This window comes from Magnolia sinica, chromosome 5 (genome assembly GCF_029962835.1).
Source record: "Magnolia sinica isolate HGM2019 chromosome 5, MsV1, whole genome shotgun sequence".
In the NCBI taxonomy this organism is placed as follows: Eukaryota; Viridiplantae; Streptophyta; class Magnoliopsida; order Magnoliales; family Magnoliaceae; genus Magnolia; species Magnolia sinica.
Window position 1 is genome coordinate 113071172 of NC_080577.1, and position 20816 is coordinate 113091987.

At 39.8% G+C, this 20816-nt stretch overlaps 2 protein-coding genes across 2 annotated transcripts; both read right to left on the reverse strand.

Annotated features, from left to right (window-relative positions):
* Nucleotides 1-4339: 4339 nt before the first annotated feature.
* On the reverse strand, nt 4340-5110 carry LOC131247164 (ADP-ribosylation factor 1-like). The gene is made up of 2 exons (XM_058247596.1): nt 5066-5110; nt 4340-4878 (listed from the first exon to the last, which is right to left on the reverse strand). Exons 1-2 carry the CDS (start codon nt 5108-5110, stop codon nt 4495-4497), a joined length of 429 nt encoding a protein of 142 aa, XP_058103579.1. The 3' UTR covers nt 4340-4494.
* A 542-nt stretch (nt 5111-5652) lies between these two features.
* On the reverse strand, nt 5653-11170 carry LOC131246772 (probable WRKY transcription factor 75). The gene is made up of 2 exons (XM_058247166.1): nt 10710-11170; nt 5653-6324 (listed from the first exon to the last, which is right to left on the reverse strand). The coding sequence occupies exons 1-2, from the start codon at nt 11081-11083 to the stop codon at nt 6147-6149; spliced, it is 552 nt and encodes a 183-aa protein (XP_058103149.1). The 5' UTR covers nt 11084-11170; the 3' UTR covers nt 5653-6146.
* Nucleotides 11171-20816: the final 9646 nt, after the last annotated feature.

Below are 20816 nucleotides of genomic sequence, written 5' to 3' on the forward strand. Positions count from 1 at the left end.
CAATCCTAGCCATTCTCATACGATGTTTTGGTTCTAGGTCGCTGCAAAGGGCTCGTCACCTTATCAGTGCAGGCCGATAGCTCGAATACGGTGTCCCATACCACCGTATTCGGCTCACGAGTCCGGGTTGCTCACTGGTCACTACGGGGAGGCTTGTCACCCCAGCGTAGGTCGACAGCTCGACCACGGTGTCCCATACTACTATACTCGGCTCATGAGTCTTAGCGGATCGAGGTACCAAGGTTAAAAGGGTTTTCACCGGTGAGTTTGGTACCTTAGATTCAAGCAGTAGCGTCCATACATGGTGAACATACATCGAGTCAATCGGGTTACTTGACGAGCTCGACTAGTATGAGCGCACGTTGAGTTGACCGACATGAAGTGCGTAAGCACTCGTGTAAGCACTGCCGACAACCAAGGTATGACTCGGGTTCATCGAACACGTCTATATGTGGCGAAACAACCTCAGCCACCTATTCAGTGCTTGTTACCAATTGCCTGGACTATTTTGTAGTCCCAAACACATTCAATTATAATAGATAATCATACAAACTAATCCGAATAGTAATGGACCAACAATTCCAATCATACAAACATGTGAGCATGTGATGGATTTTAACTTAAACAAGAATTCACACATATGTAATCCCTAAGTAAAACAGACAAGAATGTAAGTTACATGGAGGAAATCATACACATCATTAAGATAGTTGAGAATCTCTTCTCAATGCCCATATAAAGTACAATATATTACACACTTATTCATTTAGACATTTCTACAAATACTTAGACTACATATTCCAACATACATGACATGTATTGGTGATAGCACGTCTTAGGGCAAATCCTTTCGCCAAGGAGTTGTTACACATACAACTAACATAACCACATGATAATTAATCATGGCAAACACACGTTCAAATTCCATACGTATACGACCCTTTCTACAAATACATGGAATACACTAAACTCCATATAGTTCATATATATCTAAAATACGAAACAAACATCGCATTTAGCATGTGAAATGGCACCCACATCAGTAATAAACTATTAACCGACATTGAAAGCCTTGAAAACCATAACCGAAACATTTATAATCCGCACTTTTCGCCAGTAGACTCGTAACGAACTCAGTTTTAAAGTTAAGTCTTTGTCTACGGCAGATTGGCAACCTATAGCATAAATTAGGTTAGCTATTTCATAACTTACACTATCTAAAACCCTAAAACAGATTAGGGTTAGGTTTTCTTACCCAACTACGTTGTCGAAAACACCGGATTTGTGATACAGAGGGGGTGGCTAAGTGCGTGGAGTAACGGGATCAAATCCCAGGAAGATCTTCCAACTCACTCTCTCACTTCCTCTCTTTTCGTTTCTCTTTTCTCTTCTCTCTCTCCTAGGGTTTCTCAAATTCGTATGGGGTGAGAGAGAGAGGGTTTAAGGTCCTTATATAGGCCCAGGTTTGATGGAAGTGGCTCCATGGCCAAGGTATACTTAGGTTATATCCAAATACGGATCGTTCCGGTCCAACGGAGCACTTCTGGTGGCTTCTTTTCCACGTGTGGTCGGACTTAAGCTCCTTAACCATGGATTTAGGTCAGGCTGAGTTTTCATTCCGGTCGAATTTTCAGATTGACTGTGGCGGACCCGTTTCAATTCAACGGTCACGGTCACTCGATCAGGGTCACAAGCACACCGACATGTGTGGGACATTTCTCCTGATCCGAGGGTATATTTAGGTCAGATTCTGACGGTCTGAATCCTTATATTTGGCCCGTAAGTGACACAACTCAGATTACTTAAATTCAGATTTTATTTCTAAATATTTTCACATTTCTCACACACTTTGCCTCGGGCTTAAGTTGTGCATTTCTAGACACAGTTAGGACTTGATTTCCGAAGGAGTTGTCAAGTCCAGTAATGCGGTCACATCCGTATAGTTTTAGGGTAATCGAACTTTCAACGTGCGGTCTAGGTCCGATACGAAGTTTCAGGATGCTCCCGAGAGCAACTGGGTTTAGGGATGGATTCTAGATTTCAGGGTAACGTAGCGTCAATGATTCTGCACGTTTTGGGTCTTGCAGATCATATTTAAAGTGATTAATGCTAATTTTATAAGCACTCTAGTTTAGCACTTGCTAACATTAACCTAATTTCTAAATGTTTTGGTCCTGGGTAATTTCTGCCTGAGGTGGTACTCGGGTCCTTGTACGGATTTTTTCGAGACGTTACAATTTGTGCCGTGGGTCTGAGCCTGCTGGTGTGAATCAATGGATACCCTTAGATGTTGGTTGGTGGGGGTAGGGATATGAGAGTGCTCAGCCATGTTAAAACTGCTTACATTAGGTCGGTCTTCTATCCTTGTAGAGTTCGCATTGCTTCGTTGCTTCACTCGCTGATCAAGATGGACTGATGGAGGCAACATATCAAACGTCTGGGGCTCCATAGGCTGGGGAGAGGGGGGGAGTCTGATCGCCAAATGCCCTAGCAAGGTTTGAGACATAAGGTCCTCATTTTCCCTAGCATCCTGTTGGAAGGTAGCGTGTGGCATTGTCTGTGTGGCATTTGTACAAGTAGGTAATAGGCCTCTGTCCTGCCAGTCTGGGGTAATTTCGGAGATTGGCCTATCCGCAGATTGGTTCTCCATGGAGGCATTTTGAGGATTGGCAAACGATTTGGCTACCCACTGCTTCGTAGTTTCTTTGGCGTTGACGAGCGGTTCCTCCCCTGTTGCTATAGAAGATCCTGGCTGACCACCTAGTTCAAAGTATGCGAAAACTAGGAATGATCTCCCATCGACCAGGAGGTTTGTTGTTTTGAAGAGGGGGCCATCATGATGAGGGAGGATTTTAACTCGAGCGACCCGTTGGTCAGGCCCTTCCATCTGTTTTCGATCTAGCTCTATAATAGCTCCCATTAGTTCAGCAATACTACCTATAGTGTGCTCACACCAAGCATGGATTGGGATGCCTTTAATCCGAATCCATGACCCTCTTCCTGGCAGCATCATTGCAAGGCTCCAAGTTCTGGCATTCTAAAGACCCATTTTCTGGAGGAGAGGACTGTCTCTCAAGAAGGAGAGCACTTCTTCCGTGGATTGGAAAATCAGAATGTAAGCTGAAGGGGATAATCTCAGAATTTCTACCCGACAGAGGCGGAGTGATGAAGAGCTCAGGTGGTCTCTTATGGTGATGGTTGCATCACTCGATCCCGGAACTTCCCCAACTATCGCATTTGCCAATGCTGTCCTACCTTGATCTGAGATCCATTTGGGAACAATGACGGACTGAGTGGACGACGGAGGGCTAGGAGGAAGGAGAGCGTCCTTGAAAGATGTTGGGGCTGTGTGGCTCGTTGAGGTCTGGGGTTGATGTGTCGTTCGAGCTTGAGGGTTCGGGATTCCTGCTATGGACTGTTTTGGCTGGGGCCAAGGGGCGCAGGCCTGATAATGTGCGTGGAGTTGTTGCTATTAGGAAACGATTTTTCAGCCGCTGGGAAATCAGGCGTTCTCCTCTGGAGTGCGTCCTTCACGATCATTCTTCCTCTTGCTAAAAATCGGTCATTGAGCAGTTGCTTGGCCGTATTAGCGTCCTCCATTCGGCGGAATCTCATGAATGCGTAGCCTCTACCTCTTCCCGAGGTCGCGAAAGTTGGGATGTAAACATCGGTTATGTCCCCAAACTGACCGAACCTGGTTTTTAGATCGTCCACTGCAACGTTGAAGGCTAGGTTGCCTACGAAGAGGCTATGGCCCCCTTATTTCCGTCTACGTCGGCCGGTAGATTGCCAATCGTCTTCCATGGTAGGTTAGTTTCTCTTTTCCCTCTTCGCTAGCTAGCAAGCTAGGACCCAACCAATTTTGCAACCAAACGTTCATATTACTTTTAAGAATTTTGCTTGGAAAAATGAAGTAGCTCTTCCTTGCATTGACCCCTGTCACCCGATGCCTCCTCATAAATTTTAAGAAATTTCATTAGACCAAGCACAAATGACTTCCTACCATTTAAAAAGACGCTAGTGTCAGAAACAAACATTAAGTGAGAAATCAGAGAGCATGATCAAGGCAATGCAAATGGGTGACACATCCCTCTATGAATAAGAAAGTTGATGCCTCTACTAAGGACCTCTTTTTTTTTTATTATTATTATTATTTTTATAGCAATAATCCAACATTGCATAGTTAGGAAATTCATTTGCAAGTACATACACCGGAAATCAGCATTCAGATTTTGAGAGAAAAGAGAAATTCAAACCAAAGAAAATGGGAATGGAAAGCAACCCAAACCCCCTCGGAAAAAAAAAAACAAACAAATTTCTGGATTATTCAGAGGCTACATGAACAAATACCATGGGAGTTTTGCATTTAGACTAAACTAAGCAATCGAAGGGGAACAACCATCTCTTTCACAACACTAAAAACATGATCTGAAATAATATTTTATCTATTCGGGGCCAGCTTTGAATTCGGATGTCCCTGAAAGCAACATATCTCTATGCCTTGCTGGCAACGTTGTTGGAGAGCCAGTCCAATCCCTCGTACAACCCTTCACCAGAAGTGGCACATGTGCTCTGGATATACCAATGGCGTTGGCGGAGGGAGTGAAGGCCAAGCTTATCGGTAATCTCAGCAGCATTCATGGCATTGGGAAGATCTTGCTTGTTTGCAAAAACAAGAAGCACTGCATCTCTCAGCTCATCCTCATTCAACATCCTGTGCAGCTCATCCCTGGCCTCAACAACACGACCTCGGTCATTACTGTCAACCACAAAGATAAGCCCTTGCGTGTTTTGGAAGTAATGTCTCCACAGAGGTCGGATCTTGTCCTGACCACCAACATCCCACACGGTGAAGCTAATGTTTTTATATTCCACGGTCTACTAAGGACCTCGTCTGCAATAATGAATATGCTTGGATATATAGGGGGTCTCTTTGGCAAAAGCCTTTAGACGCTTTGAAGAATCCAGAGATTCTCCTATTTAACATAACCCAAAACCAACCGTTTTGCCAACATCTTTCAACCAATCTAATTTACTCCAAGGAGAAACCAAACATATCTAGCACCTTAGAGACGAACACCCATTCCAACCTATCATACACCTTCTCCATATCGAGCTTAAAGATAACGTTGCCTCATCTAATCTTGCACAATCTATATCCATAACCAACTTAATAGCCATTGCAATAATTTTCGCAATGTTTCTTCCTCGATGAAAGCCCCACCCCCCCTCCCCCCCCCCCCCATATCCATAACCAACTTAATAGCCATTGCAATAATTTTCGCAATGTTTCTTCCTTGATGAAAGCGGCCCCCCACTTTGGGAATCAAGCATAAGAGCATGCTTAAAAAGGACTTTGAGATTTCATTCCCTTTGCAAAATCACATGCCACTAAAGATGTCCTCCCCAATAATGCTCTAGCATGAGAAGAAAAAAAAAGAAGAAGAAGAGCTTCTTGAGCTATCCATTTGGTCCAGGTGCACTGTCCCAGGAATGCTAAGTGCCGCCGCTGATCTCACCTCTTCTAAAAACCTTGAGAGTCAACTCAACATGACCAGATTTTACAGTATGGTTTCAATAGCATATAGTTCTGTTAACCCAACCTAAATTGCATCTGGATCATAGAAACTTGAAATCAAGACATGTGTAAGCTTGGGCAAGCATCTGAATATGGATTCAAATAAAAATTGTAATATCATCATATCAACATGATTACATAAACAAACAAATTATTAAGTGCTAAACATATAACATCCATTGGCATTCTTCACACCGTTATCTATTTCATGTTTGGAGGTCTAACGAAAAGGTATTATGCTTTACATAAATTAGGCAATGTGACACGTGGAACATCCAAGCCATCCATCAGGCTGGCCACACTGCATGGATCTCTGGCTTAAAAGACAGGCCTGCTCACTCATAAGGTGGGTTACAGTGTACAAAACAAATAAATGGCTGAACTAAGATATCTCTCCCCTTCCATTTGTTTAGCATACTGTGTTTGACCTGATGGGTGGATGGGCCGGACTTTTGGGTAGGGCGTCTATACAGTGGGACCCACATGATGAAAGGTTCTGATGTTGAAGTGTGGGCCACATTGTCACATGTGGGTGTATGTATTTTTTCTCTCTCTTCACTCCAAGATTTTAGAAGCCAGAGTAGATTTGCATTTGGCTTAAGATGTGTTCGAAATTGTCCGTTGATTTCTCGATGGGATGAGTGTGCATTCCTTCATAGGTGGTGACCACAATCCCTTCGTCCTTTGACAGCCGTTGAACTTGCTTCTTGACATTGCATCCTTGATGGGTGCATCGATAGTAGCTCCTGAAACCAAAAGGATACATGGAATCAATGGGAATACAGATACTTGGTCATTCAACTTAAAATAACGAGTGACGACTCGGCTGACCTGGAATCAACTCGTCCGAGTCGACTTGGACTTGGTCGATTCTGATCTGGTTTGGTTCTATGAGCTGGGATCAAGAATGGAGGGTGACTTACTTTGACTCGACGAGTCTCGACTCAATTGGGACTGAATGAGTTGGCCTAGTTACCGACTCAAATGTCTCATCATCATGTTAGTCTTATCCCAATTAATTGTGGTTGTCTACATGAATAATGTTCTGGCATTCCACTCTATATGCATGAGGTCATGTGTTTTCCCGGCTTATGGAAGAGGTTGGTGTGGAATTGAAGTAATTTAAATTTTGATCATATTCCAAACTGCATTTGTTCTTGTCTCTTGTATTCATGTAATGATACCAATCTTTTGGTCTTGCAATGGCAGTGAAAAAAAAAAAAAAAAACCCGGCCGATAGCAAGCAAATCGATAACCTCAACGTATGCTTCTCCGACCACTTGATTTGCCCCATTCAATGCATAGTAAGAAACCTAGGAGTTTTACTTCTGACTGAATAATTATAAATAAAACACCACTGATCATTTTAAGAGTTTTGGAATTCATAGGAACATTTTTTATGCCACATACAACTTTTTAAAAAAAAGAAAAAATGTAGAAACAAAGTTACAGGTGGTGTGATCCTGCTTTTCTGGAAAAAAAAAGAAGAGCATTTTAATGCCTAAAATTTTGGCATAAATATGTATACTATTTGTTAACATTGAACGTGTATGGATTGGTTCCCATAAGAAGTCCTTAGTTGAGCATGGTTGGGTAGAGTGATGGTAGAATGGGTGACTACTCTGGAAGTCCATGCATTGCACCCCTCCCTAGTAAGTTGATGATGAAAAAAAATGCATCTCATTATTAGTACTTAGCTTATTTAGCTATTTATAATATTAATTCACATGTCATGTTGGATGTTTTCAAAATATAAAATTATTTGTGGGTGTTTCTATTTTTCCAAAAGAAAAAAAGGAAAAAGAGAGATAAAAAAATCTCTTAAAAATGTGTACTTTTATGTTTTGAAACTATTCCTACTCTTTTTGTTTAAAGGACCAGTAACTAGACGAGAATGCATAAGGTTTTGCCACATCAAAGATTCAAGCTACAAGCATTGTCAGGATGGTTTGCAAAAAAGGATGGTTTGCAACATTTACATGCGTGCATACAGTGTGAGTAGTGGGTTATATGGCTGCTTGAATGCTTTTTGGTACTCTAACTGGTGCACTTAGCACTTTGCATGGAGCAAGGAGCCTTAGAGGTTTAAAATTTATTAGTCTTAAAATTTTATCAATTATACATTAACCTAGGGTCAAATGATGGTCCAAACTATGGCTTAACCCGTGGCTCAATATGACTAAAAAAGAAGGCTTGGTCAATGGTTGAGTTTGTATTAACCGTTGTATTAAGTGGCGCCTATGTGGTATGTATATAGCTGGATGACATGGCAGTTTGTTGGTGATGTGAGACGGTGCTAACCAAGTTGGTTAACTTTACTGTTGTAATTAAATTAAAACAATACCTCTAATTCAAATCAAAAGACAAAAGTGTTTCTTGTCAACAATCAAGTGTCTCTTCAAGGCACCCTAATAGGCTACTTCCAACAATTATTCGAATTCTAAATACACAGGGTCGGGCAGAACTATAAAACACAAGAAAATCATCTCTCTCTCTCTCTCTCTCTCTCTCTCTCAAGCCTTCTCTCCTTATGTTTTTTCTTGGGTTGTTTCTGAAAGATATTTAAGTAGTAGAATAGTACTGCTCTATTGTGCAACAACAATATTAGGATTGGGCTTGAATTATCCTACAGGTAGACTTGTTGGACTCCTTTGTAGTGCTAATCCCGCCCCCCCCCCCCCCCCCCACACGGTGGCCCCAAACACACGCACACATAAATTGTGGTAATGATGGTTAAAAATCAACATATCTTTTTGTAGGTCTACATAACTGAATGGCGTTGTTTTCCAATGTGATTTTACACTTAAAAAAAGGCCAAAAAATAAAGGAAAGAGAAGAATGATCTGACACTATCATGATATGGAGGTATGATGGTTCATATGGATGATTGATGAGTTTTTTTTTTTTTTAATTTAAATTTTAAATTTATATTTTGCGATTTTTCTTCAAAATTTTAAGAAAATCATTAAAAAATTCTGATTTTGCAATAATATTTGCAATTCAATAAGATTCAACCCTTATTATGATTTGCAACATGTTAATGATTTTGACAACATTGGTATTTAACTATAGCTTGAATTGCCTTCTCTTGGAGATGCCGTCAAATGCCACGCCTAACCATGTAGAAATTTTCTATGTTAGTTGTTTTCTACTTTGATTTTGGTTTCATGTTTTTGCCATTTTGATCTATTGATTAGCAAGTGCGTCTTCATCTTCCAGGACTTTCTTAGTGAAAGTGAAAGATCATTGAAAAGGTTTTAAGAAAAACCTGGAAGAGGAAATCTAGCATTGCTAAAACTAAGATATGATGGAAATCTTAGCACCAAAATAAGCAACAGAAGCAAAATTTGAATTTGCTTATATAGAGAGCTATGTGGTTGATTTAAAAAGAAAATCTTACAAAAATTCTGAAGACAATTACAAGGCTCCAAGCGGAGATTGATTCATCAGCATGGGTGATCTTTTCAAATTATTTTGATGATTTCTGAAGCTGTTGGAAGAATAGATTATGATTCAAACTTAAAAAAAAAAAAAAAAAAACTTAGTTTAGGCAATGATCTTGAGCTTTAGGACACTTAGGTGACAATTCCAGATCTTGAAGCTTGTATGTGGTGGGATATCATTGAATTTCTTTTCATATCTGTCATCATGTTCTCATTTGTTTAGTTCTTGCTTTTGCACTTGGACACTATCGATCAAATTGCTATGACGAACTAGCTTTCAAATTACACTTACATTCTTTTCAAGTCCCTCCAGATGAATTTTACTAAGGTAATTGCAATTTGGTCATTTGATCTGATTTATTGAACTGATCATTGCAATTCAATTCAATAATAGTATATCCAAAGGCAGTCTAAGGTTCTTGATTTCCGTTCAGAGAAAGAAGACAATGATGAAAATATTAGCCATAAAAGAAGATGGAATTGCTATAATAAAGTAGTTCTCAAATTGCACTTACATTCCTTTCATGTCCTTTCATATGAATTCTACTATGGTAATTGCAATTTAGTTGTTTCGGTTTGTTGAACTGACCTTAGAATTCAATTCATCAATAGTATATCCAAAGGCAGTCTCAGGTTCAATCATGTACATCATTTTGTTCCTTTTATCAATGATATAGGGGCAAGGCCCTTCTTTTGAAGAAAAAAAAAAGTTCTTGATTTCCGTTCAAAGAAAAGAAGACGCAGATGAACATATTAGACAAAAGAAATACAGTATAAGGCCGATTACTCCATTAACGTAACCTTTGCTAGTGAATTTGTAATGTAGGAACCACTTTTGAGCAATGATCAAATCCATCTCAATCCACGGTTGAGTTACAGTCCACCTTGTACATGCACCAATGTGTTATATAATATGACATTCAAACCGATGAAAAGGCTGGCCCATCTTGAAGATCATCAGGCGCAAAGTCACACTGTTCCAAGTGGGCCACACAGAAATAAATGTACATGTATTGGCCTGATTTCCACACCCAATTATGAACTTCAAGGTGGGTCCCAGGTTTCCAATGATCAGATGTTGCATACACATGGACATGTTGGCTATATTGTGATGTATCTGATCAATGTTCATAGTGTTTTGTTTCCCTTGAGAACTTATCTATAGTTAATGTAACTAAATACACAAAACAATTGCTTGGAAGGAAGAAAACCCTAAACCTAAAACAACTCAAGCAAATGTGTCAGACACATTAACTCACTTCAACATGGCACGCGAAAAGACTACAACCTCAATCTACTTAAAAAAAAAACCAAATAGAAATTCAAAGATATATATAAATATGGGGTTTTGGGTATTTTGACAAAACCACATCAAAAGTGCAACAGAAACTCCACAAACCAATAGCAATTGCACCACACCTTTTTCTTCTCTTTTCCTCAAATGGGTTTCCTTCTAGTGGTATTATCTTTCATATATACCATCTCTTTAAGTGGAAGTTTAATTTTTCCCAAAGCCAATTGAAAGAAATGAAAATCTGATAGTGGTGGAAGGAATATATGGTATTGGTGGGGGCTAGTGATAAAAATAGACAAAAAAAAAAAAAAAAAAACATATCTATCTATCAATCGAGAGAGAGAGAGAGAGAGAGAGAGAGAGAGAGAGAGAGAGAGAGAGAGCAATAACATACCTAGGATGCTTGTTATTCTTGACAGCCTTTTGGCCATACTTCCTCCAACGATAGCCATCATCCAAAATATCGACATGACTCCTTGTTTGGAAAGCAAACCTTGGCTTCCTAACTTTCTTCTCACCCTTCTTCTTCCCTTGTCTCTCTTCATTCTGGGCTCCGCCAGCAACGGCCCCGATTGGAGGGGAGATATTGTTTGTGGCAGCACTTGGTGGTGGTGGGCCATCAACCTCAGCCTTCAACCCCAACATCCCATTTGAATTGGCATGGAAGCTGTTAAAGAGATGTGGGTTTTGAAACATGGTGGATGAGAAGGTAGGAAAAGGTGAAGAAGATGAAGATGATGATGGGAAGAGTATTTGGTAGTTCTCCATTAGAGAGAGAGAGAGAGAGAGAGAGAGAGAGAGAGAAAAGATATATATTGTAAAGAAGAAGAGGATCTGATGTGGTATGGTGAATATAAAGGTTCGGCATCAAACACGGCGGCTAGTGGAACAACGGTCGTTTTTCACAGTGAAAGAGAGAGAGAGAGAGAGGGTGTCGTAAACGGCACGTAACGAAGGGAAAGTGCTTGAAAAATGCTTGAAGCGATTCGCGCGATTTTGATGAGGTGAATAGTGTACACGTGCCACTAGTCACACGCTTGCGACACGAGCAGGAAGTGGAGTTCGTGTGACACAAAGTTCTGTAAGCCCATCGGATGCCCGTGTGAGATCTAGTCCGTTCATCGTCTTGGCTGGTTTATTTTCGGATAAGGGACCAAAAGTTGGGAGATGCAAAACTCAAGTGGCTCCACAACAGTAGACAGTGGGGATGGGAAAGCCCACGATTGAAGCCTTCCTGGGGAACACCGTCATCTTTATATGTCATCTGAACCATAGAAATGGATTCCCACTAACATCCTAAAGGTAAAAATCAAATATCAGCCTGATCCGTAACTTTCGTGGCCCCTTACAAGGTTTTAATGGTGAGCGTTCAATCCCCACGGTTTCTTGTACCATAGCTTACTTGTATCCCGGATCTGCTTCTTTTTGGGATCGAGTCATATGTACCGGTGAAACTGATGGACGGAGTGGATTTCACACGGACATTACGACGAGACCCACGGAGCTTTGGGTTACAGGAACTCCCACTAACACGTTTTACAGGAAAGTGGCGTCCACGCGGGGGTAAAGCGGTACACGAACCGAATTAGCTCGGTTAACTTGGTCGACCATACTTTTTTTTTTTTTTTTTAACAAGCACACACACCCCCACACACTCACGCCATGGTGGGATTTCACCGCTCATGGATACTTCGAACCCTTGACCGGGTGTTGAAACTCATGACAGTCTGCCACCCGATCAAGATACTCTTGCTCGACCATACTTGAAAAAGCTTGATTAAACTCGGTTTGAAATTGAGCTGAAAAATTTTCATGTCGTGTTCAAATTACCCTAATCAATTCTCAACTCGAACACCCTAATACATAGCTCAAGTGATAGACTGAATGAAAGATATCCCATTTCAACACTGAGGTTTTGGCATCGTTTACCTAGTGGAGGTGGCTAACAGTGAAGTATGACTTGGCAATAACTGTACTACCAAGCTAACAAAAGAAAAAAAGAAAAAAAAAAATCACAACTCAAGTCAAGTCATGTATCTGGTCAAATGACTCAGTGAAGTGCTATTTGGATACTACATTCGCAGCGAGATCAGCTAGTGATGAGGAATGAATGAATACAAAACAAATTACTATAAAAAAAAATTTATACTATAAAACTAACGTTAGATTATGATTTTGATGTTGCTCGTATAATGTTTATGAAATACTTGTATATTATTGTTTTTGTTTGTCATTTTGTGAAAAATTAAAAATGCACTTTGTGTTTAAGAAAATGTTGCATAGGTTTAAACCAGTATGAGTTGCTAATTGAATCGAGTCAAGTTGGCCAATCAAGCTCGAGGATTGAGCCAAGCCAAGTTCAAGCTGGAGTTAGTTACCAGCTAAGTCAAGCCAAACTGTGCCAAGCTCGGTTCAACACATGTACAGCCCTACAGTTTATTATTTGATGCTTTTTATATTATTGTGGAGGTGACGTATGCAAAATTTCTTAAAGTCCATACTGGCCAGACAAATGATGTTGGCCGCTTGTGCACGAGGAATGGAACGGTTAGGGTTGAAACTCGGGTCGGGTGGGTTGGGTTGGATTGAAGCTCAACCCTAGACCAACCTTATGCCCTATAAGCCAACCCGACCCGACCCGACCCGACCCGATCCAACCCAACCCGACATCGGTCGCGAATTCTCAACCCCAAGCTCGACAAATGGTTGGCTCTCATTCTCACACGTGCGCATTGCCACGTGTTCCGTGATGCGCGTGAATCGCCTCAGCAATCCTAGTGCTTGAGCTGTTTGAGTAAAGCGACGGCGCGATTCCCGGCACAAGTGCAGACGTAACACACGTGTGATAACCCCATTCATCGAGTGGAATTGGAATCCACGCACCAGAGTGTGTACGGTTAGAAAAATGACCAACTAGTCTTTACTATACGATCTTAAGAAAACCGATAATCACACGTCTGGCTCACCAAACGAATAGATTGTTCTGATCCTTTTCTAAGAATTTACGGTGGACCCCACATGATGAACGGTTTTGATCTCAAACATTTATGCCATGTTGGCGTATTTGCATATCGCTTCTTCGATTTTTAGTGGCGCGAATCTATTGGTATTTTCTACGTTAGAAGGATATGCCCTTATGTGCGTTTTACCAACGTGGTGCGGCGTGAATAAAGAATTGCATTAAAATCACGACGGCATATGATACTCAGGTTACGCATGCCGCTTGATACGCAGGCACTCAGAAATTGTACACGTAGCAAATACAAACTTTTACAAAAACGACTAGATTGTGCAGCCCACTTCCACCAAGAAAAAACCTCAAGAACAGATTGGTTAGACAATCCCAACCTCTGATTTCTTGGACACTTGTTTGTGAAAATACGACTGTTGGATATCTTTCATTTGAACAGTCCTCTAAGCAATACCACAATCAGATAATCAAATAAGCTTAGTTTTTAGTTCACAATATGTATCATGATTTGGACAGTTCAATTTGATTAATCGCGTGCAATTTAGAAGTAATTTCTTAGTGCCTGCGTATTATCCACTCCGCCAGAGTATCAATGTTTTTCTCTAAATTCACAGCAATCACATTACCCTGACCATCCAGTTCATGGCCAATAAATGGACAGCTAAAAATAAATAAATATTAGCAGTCCATTTCAACTGCCAATACTAATGGGTTAAGAATGTCCTATCAGTATTATTTTGGTACATGCACCATCCACAATGGGGTCCACGGTTCTGACGGTGTGGATTGAATTACATGCATGACACGTGTACCGTTAAGGAGTCCTCACCATTGCATAGATGGTTACAATTCGCTATGTTATAAGCATGAAAGGTCACCTCTTCCTGTATACATGGTGAAGATGTTATACACTCCTTTGTTAGTTTTACACCGTTTATAAAACGGCAGTATCTGATCAACCGTACATATGGAATAGTGAACAAAGATCTACACCGTCCAAATCACTGAACTAACCGTGAATGGAGCATAGAGTAGGTAAAAATGATGTTGAGAAGATATCAGCCAAAATATTGCTCAAATGTATCTGGACATATTTCAATAAGATTAGCCGTTGGATTTGGTCTTTTTTTCGATGACCCAAATTATTTAAAGAAAACCCTTGTATTGAACATTTCAACCTTATGATTAAACAAAGGCTATTCTAACGGTTGATGTTCTATCCAAAGGTTGAAATAATCCACTTAAGAGCTTCTATTTGTATATTTTCCACGTACAAAGTGAGATTCGTCATATAAACGGCTTGGATCATTGTAAGATGGTCCATATTCAAAGCTTGAAGTCCTAGAATCTGATGTTACCATAAGTTGGGATTTATTCGAGCAAACCTTTATTAACCATTTGATTTATTTAGATCAATCACTATTTTACCTTTGACCATTCATTTCATAGTTATCTATTGTATGGTTGTGATCCTTTTCGTAGATGGTCTCGAAGATCACACCGAAAGATCAACCTCCATCATGTACCACTATCCATGTGACCAGAGTCATCCATACGGTGTGATATTCACCTGAAGGCCATAGGTTGACAGGACCACCAGATGGGTGGTCTGGATCAACTGCGTTACCTACTCCACCACGTAAAATAAACGAGAGAAAACGTTGATACTCTGGCAAAAATACACAGGCACTTAGAAATTGCATACGTGCCATATAAGTAATCTAAGCTAAACCGTCCAAATTTTGGGTAAGAGTTTAGATGTAACATGAACTAGCTAATTAATTAGCTTAGATGATTTTCTGAGTTTCAGATTGGTGGACATCGATTGGACGGTTAAAAATGAAAATTATGCAATCGTGTAAATTTCTGCAAACAACCCCTAATGAGAGGTTAGGATTTCACAATTTAGTCGGTTTGATTGAGTTAAAAACATGCCACGTGTTCCATTTCTGAGTGCATGTGCATCAAGCCCCATACGCAGCCAGAGTATCAAATAACTCCCCCCAAAGAACAACCTGCTCAGGTAGAAAATATCGGCGGCTAGATTATTAGAGTCAAGGAAGTGATGATTAGGGTTCAAAACAATGGCAATATATGGTACATGCAAGTGTATGTGACCAGCCAAGGTACGGACCACACTAGAGATGGGCCACATCCCAAAAACCAATCCTAACCGTTTATCATACTCGTTCGATCCATGGAACTTCTCTCATTAGAGTGAATCTGCATGCCATATGGCCCATTTGGGATGGGTTTGCAACTGACAATAATACATATATGCCACATGTACGGTGGATATTCAACAAACATAATTTATGGATGTCCTGCCAGCTGCTGCACTGGTCATCTTTGAAATTTCAACCAGTCCCAATACGAATTCAATATAGAGATAGACTTCTGCATTAGTGACCAATAGGGCCCATGGTTTGGTGATCTAAACCATTGAGCTGATGGCCATTGTCATGGATGGTCTATATTGAAGATTCAGCCCAATGGCACAATCCAAGGCTCTTGATTCTTTAGACTTCAGATGGATGGCAAGGAAAAAAGGGTGCTTATACAATGCTTGGGTGAAAGTTGGTGCTAGGTGGGGTCCGTTTACAGTGATACTGTGGGGCCTACGGAGCACGTTATAGAGCGAGATCCAACGGTTCGGATGGCTAAACCATGGGCCCACTCGCACGTACTGAAAACCTGAAGGAACGTTACAACTTGTCATATAATATCCACAATCAATGTAAAAACGGAAAAAGATTGGATGGTTAGGATCTTGCGAGTAGGGGGATCTTTAAGTTGTGGTCCATCCATAATGTAGAAATAAGATCAACGGTCAAGATTGCTTAAGTCACTGACAGAGAACCTATTTTCATTCAGGTCTCGGTCCATTGAACTGAATATTGGTGTGGAAATATCGTCGCGTCTACAAAAGGGGTCTTAGTCACATGGAAAAACAACCCCATCAAGAAACTCTCGTGCACTAAAAATCCTCAAGAGCTGATTTTGGCGTATATTACGGTGAGGAGGTGTGGGGCCCACCACCAGCTGGGCAGGTCTTGTAGGGCCCACCTTTGCAAGTTCAGATCTCAATCATTCGTGTGCCCCACTCAATTGTCATCTTTGGTCTTTTTAATATTTTTTTTTCCAAAAAATGATAAACGCGTATACAAGTCAGCTAATATACATGCCATCAGATATGCCAGCCTGCCAGACAGGTGCAATATCCAAGCCATCCATCAGAAGGGCACCACAATGTAGGATACCTTTTTTTCAAGAATAAGGTCGATCCACCAGTCAGGTGGGCCACATTTACCTGAACAAATTTGAGTTTGTGAAAAATTCAGCTGAGATTTTCTGATCCGTCCACTTATTTTTAACATTAGGTCACACCTACTGATGGGCCACCTTTATCTTTGGGTAGTAAAACGGGAAACGGATTGGCTACCCCCCCTGCACCAGCCAATGGCTGGTCGTCAGTGCTCTGTGGGTCCCACCATAATGTCTATGTTTCATCCATGCCGTCCATCTTTTTTTCAGATCATTTTATGACATTATACAAAAAATGAGGTATATCCCAATCTCAAGTGGACCACATTACAGGAAACAGTGTTGAATGAACGTCCACCATTAAAAACCTTTTGGGGGCCATAAAAGTTTTGGATCAAGCTGATATTTGTTTTTTCCCTTCATCTTCATCTGGGCCTGTATAGCCTAATCAACAGAATGGATGTCAAATAAACAGTACAGTCCGCCTTAGGAGGATTTTAAAGGTGGATATCCAATCACTATTGTTTTCCTCTGGTGTGGTCCCCCTGAGATTTATGCCCCTATTGTTTTTGAGATCAAGCCCTAAAATGATCTGTAAAAATGGATGAACGGAATGGATGAAACACGTACATCATGGTGGGTCCCATAGAGCACCGACCACCAGCCACCGGGCTGGTGGCAGGGGGAGTAGCCAATCCGTTCCCAATAAAACGTAGATAGTGAGGTCCACCTGATGGATGGCACCTCATGAAAACCTTCCCATGCACCTAACTGCATCTTAGACGTTGGATTTATGTGGACCGTCTATGAGCTCCAGTCCACTCTTCACAGGCTGCCTTGTAAAAATCATACTCATCAGATGGACCAAATCTTTCAGTTTGTGGCATACAAAAATGGATGAACAACATCGTTCATGGAAGATAGGTCCAGTCACAGAAGTTTAGGACCGTCCAATTCTCGTGATTTTTGTACTGTACAAGAAGAAGAGCTGACTAGACCTAGTGGATGGTCCTGATAGAAGATTTGGATGCTAACAAGTCCATATGCAACCAGGTGCATGGAAACGTTTTCTTACACTTATCCCATTAGGTTATTTCTCATTATCACATGCATACAACACAATACAATATATTATTATTATGCTAACTCAATCAGACCATTCAAATTGTGATATGATCATTCAAAATTTTAATTTATTTAATAATCCTAACTTCTAATTAATAAGCACTTGTGAGACTTGGACCATTGACAGTTTTGGTTAGATGATTCATGAAATACAAGACAATGAACTGAATAAAAATCAAATCAATGTAATGTTTTCGTCTAAGAGCCATCTAAATTCAAAGCAGAACCGTACAGTTTACTTTGAATTTATTTATTATGTCCCATAAATTCCAACTAAACTGCACGGTTCACCCTGTAAAGTATCTAAATGGTTTTTCTTTTTGTTTCAAAGGCTTCCCATATTCAAGCATATCTACAGAGTTTTAGGGTTGGTTTGGATGTCCTCTCAAAAGGGGTGTTTTATGCCTAAATGCCCTTCTCAGCCAAATCCAAGTCATTTTTGAAATTTGAATGGTCTTTTTCAAAGTTTTAGGGTTTGTTTGGATGTCCTCTCAATCTCAGCCAAACCCAAGTCATTTTTGAAATTTGAATGGTCTTTTTCAACCTCTTAAACAATACCCCACTTGTTAAAATTGCCGACTTGCTGAAACCCAGTCATTGTATTAGGGATTGTCACGATGTCACCTCAAAAGGAGCATTTGATGCCTAAACGCCATTTCAAGCCAAACCCAAGTCTTTATTTAGCATTTGAATGCGATTTTGCAAACTCATGGTTGATCCGGGCTACTTGTCGAAATAGGCGCCAGGAAGCCCACTTGCCAAAACCAAGTATGGTTGGCTTCCGATGAGACTATACTAACAAAGTTATGAGAAGACAGCTTTTGCAGGAGTTTCATTCAAATGACACCTTGCCATTGCAGAAGCTAATCTCAGCATAGTTAAATGACTCAGCGACTTGGATTGACACGTTAGGTCTTGAGCTGACCTGTAACTTTGCATGAGTTGAATGTGAATCAACTTGACTCACCTAAGTTAGGGATGGCTTAGGGCATCAGACTAGATTGGGTCTAGTCTAGACAAAGACTGGGGAAACGAGTTGCAGTGGATTCGTCCTGAGTTTTATAACCATGAAATGCTTGCAGATTTTTGCGTCCGGCGACTACCGTTGTATGCATAGTATAGATGAATTTTGTTAAAACAGGTTTTTTTTCCCTAAATATAATTAACCAAGGTATAAGGGAGCCCTTTTATAGGACCTAATCCACTTTCAAAGCTTTAAAAAAGAAAAAATAAAATAAAATTCGGAGCACACCTTTTTCAATTTTTTGGGAATGGAGTTGTCCTTGAACCCTTTCAACATTTGGACTTATTTTATCACTACTTTCTAGCTAACTTTTCCTTTACTATTGCTATATCTCAATGATTTTTCATGTTTTCCAATTATTTTGTCGATAATCTTTCGTGCTTTCTAACTACTCTCTTTTCAAAAATGGGCTCTTGTTATTTATTCAAAGATTTTAATTAGATGAGTTTTCTTAAATTGATAGAATGAGACGAGAGATATCAAAACATTGGGGTTAGATGAATTTGCTTGGAAATAAACTGATAGAATGAGACGAGAGATATCAAAATATTAGACATATAGATATTTTTCCAAGAGCTAGACTTTATGTCTATATTTGAAAGGTCAAAAGGTGTCTATATAAGATTATTCCGATGTTATTTGAAAGGTCTTCAAATTATTTTTCCAATGGGCCTAAGATCTCCCCAATTAGAACTGTAATGATGTAATTGGGATCGTTTTATCAAATTGTGCAATGCTAAAAGAATCATATATAATCGTGATTGCAGTTTGTACATGTAAGCGATAGTGGTTTGTACACATAAGTAATCGTGATCGTGGTTTGTATACCTAAGTGATCATAGTTTTTCAACATCACATGATCTCACGAATACAGTCATAACTCCTTCCTTATAAGTTGGATTGGCCTATCTTAGACTTGTTGGAAAGATATTTCGAAGACCTATCAAATAATATTGAAATTATCTCATTTAGACATCGTTTGACTTTTTAAAAGTGGACCTAAAGTCCACCTCTAGGTAATAGACCCATCTGAGCCTAACCTTTTGAAAAAAACAAGAAGAATTCTTATTGTAAAAGTAAATTTTTTGATATATCTCGTCTCCTTCTATCAGTTTCTTCTCTAATAGATCCATCTAAATAGAATCTATAAAAATAATAAAAACTCATATTTTAAAAGCGAAGTTTTTACTAACTATTTTCTTTCTTTCTTTCTATTTATTGGCGAAAGATTCATGTAAGAAGAATCTTTTAAAAAAAGATGAACCAATCTTCTAAAAGTTAAATTTTGTAATAATTTTTTCTATCTCATTTTCTTCCTAAACAACCTCATTTCAACATAACAGGTAAAAAGAATGTGAAAAAACTAATTTTGTATGTGGGAGTTTCTGCTGAAGAGAGTAGCAATGGGTTGGAAACTATGAAAGATTGTTAGAGTGTGGTAAAGGAGGAGTTAGCCAAAAAGTGGTGGTAAAAGAATATCTGAGTATAAAAAATGCTCGGAGAATTTTCATCTGACCAATATGAAAATGGTATTACAGGTCGAAACTGGTAAGTTTTAAAAATGGGTTTATAAAAGGGCTCCCACAATACCTTAATTAGGTCTATTTAGTAAAAAATAAAAAAACCCTATTATAATTTATAGAGGGGCATGAGACAATGTGTTGTTCACATACAAGGTAACACATTGTATGTCGTGGTATTAAGGTTTTTCTTCTGTCACAAAAAGAAATTAGCGTGGTGTGATGCATTTCACTATTTTGAGCGTTGAATTCAAAAAGCTTTCATTGCAGGGCCTTAGGCTAGACTTCTATATGAGTTTTTCACCGTTGAAAAAAATGGAGGACACTCATCCTCTTCACCCGTGGCAATGATGCACACTATCCAATTTGTGGGTTCCATTATAGAACAAAGCATATCTCAAAAATCACATTGTTCAACCAATCTCAACCACCCAATAAATGACTATGAAGTGGATGGCTCTGAAAATTTGAAATCAATGGTTAAAAGTAAAATAGTGAAGAGTCCAAATTAAAAGGAAAAATAAGATGTTTAATATTATCTTGTCAATGCGAACTTTCAGTTATGCTCCATCCACAACATGGTCCCGGTCAGTGGTA